This window comes from Chenopodium quinoa, unplaced genomic scaffold (assembly GCF_001683475.1).
Source record: "Chenopodium quinoa cultivar QQ74 unplaced genomic scaffold, ASM168347v1, whole genome shotgun sequence".
In the NCBI taxonomy this organism is placed as follows: domain Eukaryota; kingdom Viridiplantae; phylum Streptophyta; class Magnoliopsida; order Caryophyllales; family Amaranthaceae; genus Chenopodium; species Chenopodium quinoa.
In genome coordinates, this window is record NW_018745174.1 from 323425 (window position 1) to 333614 (window position 10190).

Here is a 10190-nt window from a genome sequence, read left to right on the forward strand (position 1 = left end):
GGGATAATACCCACATGATTTAGTCCATTTAATTGTTGTAGATCTTTATTAGTGTTTAGTGTATCAACAACAATAGGAATTATCGAATTTTATTAAATTGAAATATTGATTCTTTGAGTGCAAATATATGAATTATATGCATTGTAAATAATTTTCTTCAAAATAAAAAAAAAAAAAAATCCTTAAAAAAAATGTGCATTACAAGCGTAAAAGTTACTAATCTACACTTATAAGCGTTAAAGTGACAACTATTCCAAAGACAACACGAGAAGTCGAGAACACATTATTTAAGGACGGACGGAATAATGTGATTGGCCGATTGGAGGGATTTTATTTGCACTAAAGGGGAGCAGCATCAGTTAAACTAGCCACCTTTTCTCTCCCAAACTTTCTACAAATATCTCTACTCTTTCTCTCTCTTCTCTCCTATCAAAATTCAAGGAGAGCACAATTCTCAATTTCTGGGTTGCTATGGCGGAAATCTAATCCAAGTTCAAAGCAGCAAGGAAGCGGAAGATTTTGTCGATTAATAATCCGCTCGTTGATCTGTGTGATAAGCTTTCGATTTTCCCCTAATTTTTGGTTGTTTAATTTTGTCAATTTGATGAAATTAGGGTTTCTCTGTTGTATTAGATTATCGTTTAATTTTCCCCCAATTCATGCTTCAAATTTGTCGTAGTTTTTATTTCTTTGATTTTTTCGGTTGATTGTATCTTGTATCCCTATACTACACATTAACAGATTTCTCGTTCTTCGTTATTTCGTAGTTTTTTTTCCTTATTTTTTTAATTTCCTGAGTTGTTGATTAAATTGATGTGCAAAAGTTTATTTTTTTGGGAAATAAAATAAAAGAAAAAAAACGGAAAGCAAAAAAGAATTCTGGAAATAATTGGTGGAAAAAGAAATCAATTTTGTTGATGGTATTAAAATTATAGCCAAAAAAAAAAAAAACAAAGAACAGGAAAAGGATACTTGTTAGTGAAAAATAGGACGAAGGGTATTATCCTTTGACCTTGAATTAATGGCTAATTTGGGCGTGAACAATCAAAATAATGGGCAACGATTGGGCATAACTGAGCCAATATCGTTTGGTGGACCAACGGAATATGATGTGAACAAGACCCACGAACTTGAAAAGGTTAATTTACAGTTTTCTTATCGTAGAATTGGTTGCTTTTGTTGATCATCTATTGTGAATTGTTTGAGGCCATACTGAAGTGAGAATCTCGGTTTTACAGTACTTGGAAAATGTGGGTTTGTATGAGCAGCAGGAGGAGGCAGTGAGAAGGGAAGAAGTGCTTGGAAGATTGGACCAGGTCAAGCCGCCTTTTGTGTGTATATTATATGGTTGTCTTGTTTTATTGAATTGTTATGCTGATTTGAGCTCGTGGTATTGAATAATGTTTTGGGTTATTCTTTGTTGGCTTTTGCATAGATTGTGAAGCACTGGGTGAAAACAGTTAGCCGAGCCAAGGGTTTGAATGAACAATTGGTGCAAGAAGCAAATGCAAAGATTTTCACGTTTGGGTCGTATCGACTTGGGGTATGGAACCTTTTATATGTTGCTGCTGCTTTTGTTGGTTCTTCCCCCCACTTCATTCTTAATAAGGATTCTTAATTTCTCTTTTGAATAATTTATCTTTGCTTACATTAGAGAATTTAATTATCTTGTACGGGCCTGTGTTTAGCCCTTCCCTAAGCACGATGACCCTCCATTATATAGCAATTCCTTCACCTAGGAAAAATCAAATAATGCCTGGCCTCTGTTGTACACCATAATAGATTTGCCATCCAACTGAATTAGGAGACCTTAACAATGATCAATTTGTACTGGAAAAGCCTACTTATCACTAGAATTGCAAGCGTTTTAAGGGTATTATACCTAGCTCCTAGCTTATTCATTGTATGTTCTTATTCTTTAGTTTAAGCTTTAGGTGTTGGTTGAGCTCTTAAGTCAATTGAGTTGTGCTGTGTGCTTCTTCTTTGGAGTCTTAAAAGTTTAATTGCAAAGCGCTCAAGTTGCCATCCACATATGGCCCCATGTCTGTGTTTCTGGTGGGATGACAAGTGGATAATTTGATATGGCTTGTCCCAATCAATGCGAGTTGCACTAAAAACCAATACTCCTTTTGTAATTTAAGAATTAAACGTCATGAGAGGTAGATGATAATGTGGCCAATTTGTTGTATTGATCGACATCCAGTGGAAAATAAGTATGATGGAAGAAGTAATTGTCAATGTTGAAACTAATAACATTGGGACACAATCTGAGCTGTATAAGCTTGAAGTGAAGGGAAAAGGCTAGATCATTGACTAGGGTTTGATAATAATAGTAACTAAACCTAGCTTTATTGCGTGAATGTGGCTTTTTGTGGGTAATTTTCTTTTTTTGAAAGTATTTCTTGTAAGCTTGCAATTCTAGCTTGTGATTGTTTTGAGATATGTAAGTAGTATTTTTGGGCTCTTTCTAAGCATGTACTGAGTATACAGATGTTGGCTGTAGAAGAAATACTAGGCTGGTTCTTTAGGGTGGATGAATATTTGGTGATTCATAACCTTAGGAAAGAGACTGAAATTATGTTTGAAATAGGAAAACACATGTTTAAAGAAATTTTTTATTTTTGCTTGTTATGAGTAATATTCTATATCTCTTCCTCCCAAATTCCAACAATTCCACCTTGTCGTTGCTCCAGGTTGGCTGAAGCTGAAAATAGTGATCTGGAAATGTCCAAAGAAACTATACTTTATGATCTTTTTCACACTAGTGTTTAGTAGCTTGTGTTTCTTGGAAATTACTTACCATTTTACCTTTCTTTTTTCCAAGCACTTACTGTAATAGTGCCAACTTTGCTGAAATTTCTTTTTTTTTTTTTGGTCATTGTAACCAGGTGCATAGTCCTGGAGCTGATATAGATACCCTATGTGTTGGCCCTAGACACGCTACGCGAGAGGTAAGATATAACTTTTGTCTGCTTCTATACCTTTCCCATTTTTTTCCTACTTCAGTGCCCCCTTTACTTGTTATATTTTACTGGATATAGGAAGATTTCTTTGGAGAACTCCACAGGATGCTTTCTGAGATGCCAGAGGTTACAGAGTTGCACCCTGTGCCTGATGCTTTTGTCCCGGTGATGAGATTTAAGTTCAATGGGGTGTCCATAGATCTTCTTTATGCAAAATTGTCGCTTTGGGTGGTTCCTGAAGTGAGTATAATCCCCACATTTATACAGCTGTCTGACTTATTTCATTTGCATGCTATAGTTACGAACTTTGGTTTTTTTTTTTTTTTTTTTTAATTTTTTTTTAATTTTTTTTATTTTGTGTTCATGTTGAATAAAAATGTGACATCTATCATGATCATTTTACACTCTATGCGCTTGGTTCTTATTGAGGCACAAAGAAACCGAAATTCTGATACATATTATATTGATGTATCTACTAGGAAAATGCATGTTAGCTACTTAGCTTGTCTTATTGCTTACGTGCTTAGGTTGGCTAGTATGTCTTTATCTGTAATCATATATGTATTGGCCCCAATTTTTTGATGAATTTTGTACATCTCGTGTAACTATGATTTTTCCCTTAAAAAGTTCATGCCCATTTGCTTCACTTCCTTCTTAGGTTAGATTAGTTTCTGGAGTTGAAGTTCTCCATTGTTTTTGCAAGGGTCTCACAGGAGGTAGTGAAGGACAGTTTACCCTTAAAAAGTTTCTAATACCTCTCCCCAACGTATATTTAACTTCTATCTGTCATTTTGAGGAAGATTTTAGCAGTTATCTGGTTGAGTAATCTTGATCATGTTTCGTGTGAGTGCTGTGTGCTGATGGGGAGAGAATCAGGAACTTGCCTTTTTAATATTGAAGAATATGCGTGTCTCATATGTTGCTTATGTGCTATTTTGCTCTATATCTTATAATGTAGGATTTGGATGTTTCCCAAGATTCAATTTTGCAAAATGCTGACGAGCAGACTGTTCGCAGTCTTAATGGTTGTAGAGTTACAGATCAAATTTTGCGCTTGGTGCCAAATATACAGGTCTGTATTGCTGGTAAAGTCTGATTTACAGTATCTAAGTTGTCTTTACAAAAGTGGGTGTTCATGATGGTTTAAGGAGCCAAATACTCTTTTGATGGTTTGAAGTCGAGTAACCCGTGCAATTTTTTGGTCTTTAAAGTAGGTATATTTTCTGAATTTTTACCGCCTGTTGCAGAATTTCCGCACCACACTTAGATGCATGCGATTTTGGGCAAAACGTCGTGGTGTCTATTCAAATGTAAGAATGAGTTATTTCCTCCTTTTATGTAAATAAAGAATGAGTTATTTCCTCCTTTTATGTAAATAAAGAAACTGTCTTGGTAGAGGCTCTAATAATTTTTTTTTTCATCTCTCTCTCTTTTTTTTTTTTTTTTTGTGTGTGTGTGTGTGTGTGTGTGTGTGTGGAATATTTGGATCTTAATACTTTCTTTCATTTCATGGTTAGGTGGCTGGGTTTCTTGGCGGTATTAATTGGGCACTACTAGTCGCTCGTATTTGTCAGTTGTATCCCAACGCATTGCCCAATATGTTAGTCTCTCGCTTCTTTAGGGTTTATACTCAATGGAGATGGCCCAATCCTGTCATGCTCTGTGATATTGAAGAGGGATCTCTTGGTCTGCAAGTTTGGGATCCAAGGAGGAATCCCAAGGATAGATACCATTTGATGCCTATAATAACTCCTGCATATCCATGCATGAATTCTAGTTATAATGTCTCGGCCAGTACTCTGCGGATTATGACAGAAGAGTTCCAGAGGGGATATGATATTTGCGAGGTATTTTTTCTTGAATATGTTGATGCCATGTTTTCTCCATGTGTATGAGGAGCCCTCTCGCTAGTATGATGTCTCATTTATCTTTGTTGCTCCCCCCTCCTCTATTTTATATCTCTTGCCCTTGTGCAATGAACTCAGAGAGAGGAGGGAAGGGTAGTGTTGTGTGTAGTGTTTCTCTCCACTGGAAGGATCTGCCTCTATGTTATATGTTTCCTACATATTTTGGTCCATTTCAGATCTTTATTATTACAAGTTATACTGTCTGTTTATGTAGAAGTCTAGATCTTTAATACTAGAGCATGGGTGTGGATGTTGTCATTGCCTTTTACTTCTGGTTATCTCTCATGCCTGCTGGACATATAACTTTGCACACCATATTGACTGTCACTATCAATTCTTACAAGTCTCTCTCAGAAGCCTCTTGTGCCGTTGTATTTGGAAAACCTATGAAGATTAAAGAGGGAAATTGTGTATTGGGTGGCATTGGCTCCTGGAATTATTGGACCCAAAGTTGTCATGCATTAACATTTTAGGCTCTTACACTTGTGGGAGTTTCTTAGGAATTGCAAAAAAAAGCTGGTTGATACTCGGAGGTTTCTGTGAGTTGTATGTTGGCCATCTTATGTTTGTTGAGAATATCGACTGTATTTAACACAAGATCTAAAGCGTGTCTTCAAATTTTATTTTAAGATGAACTTCGTATTTAAGTTTGTGGGGGTGTCAGATGATATCGTCTTTGGCTACATAGAAGATTTAACATTAATTTATCTAAAAAGATTATCAAGTATGATGTAAAAAGTTACAGCTATGCTTTCCTTACCATTTACCATTTGATCATTTTGATTGCCAAGAAAATGCTCTCTGGAATCATTATTATGGGAGGGATTAAGACTTTGATTTTTATGCTGTTGGGATATGCTTATGTATTGTATATCAGTTCCAGTATGGTTTCACTACTTTTAGCCTTCAAACCACTCTTTTTTTTTTTTTTTTTTAAGTATTATTTAAAATTAATTTAATTTATTTATTTAATTCAATGTGTATCTTATTGATGTGCCATGTGTGGACTTGAACTGAAGTTGTAGATAGCGCACGACTTTAGCTTGACTTGAGTCGATTATGGCGGAATGGATTTTCTGATTTTGAGTAGCTCATGGCTTGTTTCTTTCAGACAGTATTGTTGGAAAGTTTTGGAAAAATATTGGAGTACTTTCTTTAATTATTGAGCTGTTTAGTTTCCTGTATTCTAGTACTCTATTGTTACCTAGAAACCTCTCTAGCGGTTGAAGCTTTCACCCCTGACAAAACCTAAGGGGTCAGCTGGAAATCTTAAAAAAGAAGTGTCTTACTGCTTTTTAGGTCTGTCTTAATTGGATTGGCATTAGTTTAGAGTCATACCTTGGGGATCTCTTGTGGATGCAGATGAATATGAGTAATATTACATCTAATTTTTTTTTTTGTCTCCAAGGGCTGTCTAGGGTCTATATTAGTGGGGCCAATCTGGCCATGAATGTAGATGACACTGGATCCTGTTTAATTTTGTTTTGATGCTTGTAATCTAATGTGTGGAGCTTGAGCGCGTTTGTGTCTCCTATGTCATTTCTTTTCTCTTGTGTGATATATCCTTACTCTACTCTGCATTTCTTTTCCTCTTAGCTTCTAATTGTCTTTCCCTACTCATTGAGAGAAGGGTTGTGTTTGGTCTCGCCTTTTTATAGGAGGCTCAGTTTATTACCTTCCTGTTTCTATCAATCAATCAATATTGTAGCTTATGTTGTGATTTTAATGTTACATACAGAGTATTATGAGATACTTAGTTATAGAAAAGCTGCTTATAGGTTTGTCAATAGTAAGTGACTGTTGTCTTCAAACATGAGGAACTCTCTGCTGTCCTGGTCTGCCAAGTTGTACCATTGGGTTGTGGCTACAATGCAATTCTGATGACATGCTGGGCTTTATGTGTGTGTGTGTGTGTGTGTGTGTGTGTGTGTGTGTTTTGTTCTTTTCTGTATTCTTCCTTCTGTAGTTCTGATTGGTGATTGTCTGCACTTTCAGGCTATGGAATCTAACAAGGGTGACTGGGACTCACTTTTTAAGCCATATCCTTTCTTCGAGGCATATAGACACTATCTGCAGATAGACATCAATGCTGAAAATGCTGATGATTATCAGAAATGGAAAGGTTGGGTTGAGTCTCGTCTTCGTACACTTACGCTAAAGGTAAAATAGAAGCTATTTACAATAACATGATTGGAGTTTTATTCATGTATCCGTTGTGGAATCCATTTCTGAAATTTGTTTATGCCAATCCAGATTGAGAGGCACACATACAATATGCTTCAGTGCCATCCTCACCCAGGTGAATTCACAGATGAATCCAAACCTTTTCATAGCTCTTATTTCATGGGTTTGCAGCGTAAAAAAGAGGTTCCAGCTGGTGAATGCGAAAAGTTTGATATAAGGATGACCGTTGATGAATTTAAGCAAACTGTTAATATGTATACTATGTGGAAACCTGGAATGGAAATTCGGGTTAGCTATGTAACGCGAAGAAATATACCAGCTTTTGTATTTCCTGGGGGTATTCGTCCTACAAGATCTTCTAGAGAAAGTAAGCGATCTCTTGAGATGAAGTCTGGTTTAGATAAGCTAGGTGATGGGAAGAGGAGAAAAAAGGAGAATGATGATACTGTGTCTGGTGTGGGATTGCCCAGACTTTCAGCTTCTTTGCCTTCTATAAGTGAAGGAGGTCATGCAGGTAGTCCTATCAGCACTGCAACTTCTTTAGTAAAAGTGGATCATCTAGAAATGGATGGATCTAGTGAGGTGAATACTGAGAGAACAGATACAGAAATGTTACATCCTGCAAATAATGGTGAGCTTGATAGATCTGTCCAACAAAGTCCGCCTCTCAGTACTGCATCAGTTCCTGCTGCGTCATCCAACTCCAATGAGGCAGAGAAGGTGGCTATTGAAAAGATGATGTCAGGTCCATACGGTGCTCAGCAAGATCTATCTGAGCTTGATGAGCTAGAGCCAGATGTAGAAAATGCTCATCAAGTTGAATATTCTGGAGAAGCTGCTAAGTTGTCACAGGAGACCTCGTCTGTTGTGGAAGCAGTGGAAATTGGAATATCTGGTGCAACTGCTGCTCACTCCAGTTCATTTGCTAATGGGAGTTTGGAAGAGCTTGAGGTCTTTTCCTATTCCTGGATCACTCTCTCTTTTACTTTCGCTTGAATTATCAATGATTAAAATGTCGTAAATGTTCCCGAGTCCCTGAAAATGATGACATTAATAGCGATATACTTCGTATTTTGATAGATAGTGGGATCCAAGCACTAGTAAGAGTATTATGTTGTTGTATATTAGAGTTTAGAGGTTGCAGGTGGCTAATCTACCCAATGGAGATATTTAGCTATCTCCAGAATCTGGGATCTCCAAAAAGTATTGTCGTACTTATTATATTTTTAGGCAGAGAACGGTTTTTTTTTTTTTTTTTTTTTTTTTTTTTTTCCCTTCAATTCCGAAATCATTATAAAAATATCTCTGCCAGCTTGTGCTGTATGTTTGGTTGAGGGGATTTGGAGGGCAGGGGAAGGAGTTGATAGGTATATCCCCTTAGCTGGGCAATAATATGGTTGGGTTAGAAGGGGAGGGAAGAATAAAGGGCGTACATTTTCCATTTTTTTAAATGGAAAAGTTTTGAACTTGGAAGATTTTTGGAATGAAAACCACTCTTTACCCTATTTTACATCTTTTGTGTCATCGGTTTAAGAGCGTATGTTTTTATCCTTCTCTCCCCTCTTGCTTTTGATATTATTGTGGATGTGTCGAATACACTGTAATTGCTATTTACCTGGTGATTGGAGGGTTTGTACCTGCTTTTTTTTTGGGTAATTAGATGCTTACTGCATGTGGTTTGATCATCTTTGCTTGTTCTATTTGTGCAGCCTGCTGAACTTACAATGCCAGGACCTGTTCAAATAACCGCTCCTGTACAAAAAAAGCCGTTTATTAGGTAATTCTCGCAGTATATTATTATTGATGTTCTCTTTGTGGAGTTAATTTCAATCACCAAAGTCCAATGCTTTTTCTTGGGCAGGCTCAGCTTTACGTCCTTGGGTAAAGCTACAAGTCATGGCTCATGAAGGAGCGAGCTTTAGGTTAGTGCGTCCGGGTGGTTCAAATCTTGGAAGCTTTCCTGTGGCCATAATATCCCTTTATCAGAAATATACGATCTGTATGAAGGGTTTACTTTGTATAAAATGTCAATAAATCTTAAATATAATAACCGTGCCTTGTCATCCATGAGATAGTAGAGCCATAGGAGGTGCATAGTAGTATGCACTATCAACATCAACCGAGATCAGTTTATAAGGATTTAAGAGGCACTTTTTTAATCTGCTCGACTCTTGCCTATCTTCGTTGCTTGTCATGAAACTAATGAGAAAATGTGTAGTATAAGCTCAACAACTGGAGGCAATTTTGAGACTTGAAGAACATCTGAGGGAACCCCGAAGGCGGCATTTTATAGACATACTACAAGAAGTCTAAAATCGATTTTACCGATTAAATTTTAAGTTATGACTTATGTTTGTAGATGTTTGATTTCGGAAGTTAATAATATATGATGCAGATTATTAAATGTTGGGAGGTTAATTTTGTCAACCCTTTTATATCTGAAGAGTATTACCTATACATGTTATGTCTGTACTCAGTTTTATTTTTATATAGGCTCATTTTGAAATTTTCTTTGATGTACTTGGATGAGTACTTCCTTTTTCTTTTTTACTTGATCTATTTTGATTTGCACTATTTAAACATGTATACCTGATATACAAAAGAAAAAACACCATGTGGAATTTTCTTTGAATTGTATTAAGAAAATCCTACTATATCAAATTATCTAAATTTTTGTATTGATAAGTGTGATAAATAAAAACAAATCAAGATAAAAACAAAGGAAGGGGGATTATTATTGTGTGGCGGGGTTACTAGGGTTACTTCTAACCAAGTAACTCTTGAGTAATCTTTGACTGTGTAACTTCTCGAGTAACCTCTGGCTGAACCCTTCGAGTAATCGTACCCTTAACCGAGTATCCCTTTAAGTAACCTGTGACTGATAAATCCCTGGCCGAATCCCTTAAGTAACCTCTGACCAAGTAAGTTCAGTAACCTCGGCCACATATAAAAATTTGTGTTATTTTATAATCAACACTTTGTAGCCTAAATGAAAATATGAAATGCCCATTTTCTTCTGCTTTCATACCTAAGGGTTTTTTTTTTTTTTTTTTTACAAAGATTTGATATAACAAAACAAAAATACACACCAAGAAAACCTAAACAAGACAAACACAGAGAATGAAAACAAAAGAAA

The 10190-nt window shown here is 36.2% G+C and overlaps 1 protein-coding gene across 1 annotated transcript; it reads left to right on the forward strand.

The window, feature by feature from the left end:
• The first annotated feature begins 294 nt into the window (after positions 1-294).
• Positions 295-9570, forward strand: LOC110710658 (nuclear poly(A) polymerase 1-like). Its single transcript, XM_021888988.1, has 12 exons — positions 295-1138; positions 1239-1316; positions 1436-1543; positions 2889-2951; positions 3042-3203; positions 3922-4035; positions 4211-4273; positions 4481-4810; positions 6866-7030; positions 7124-8005; positions 8764-8831; positions 8916-9570. The coding sequence occupies exons 1-12, from the start codon at positions 1022-1024 to the stop codon at positions 8959-8961; spliced, it is 2196 nt and encodes a 731-aa protein (XP_021744680.1). The 5' UTR covers positions 295-1021; the 3' UTR covers positions 8962-9570.
• Positions 9571-10190: the final 620 nt, after the last annotated feature.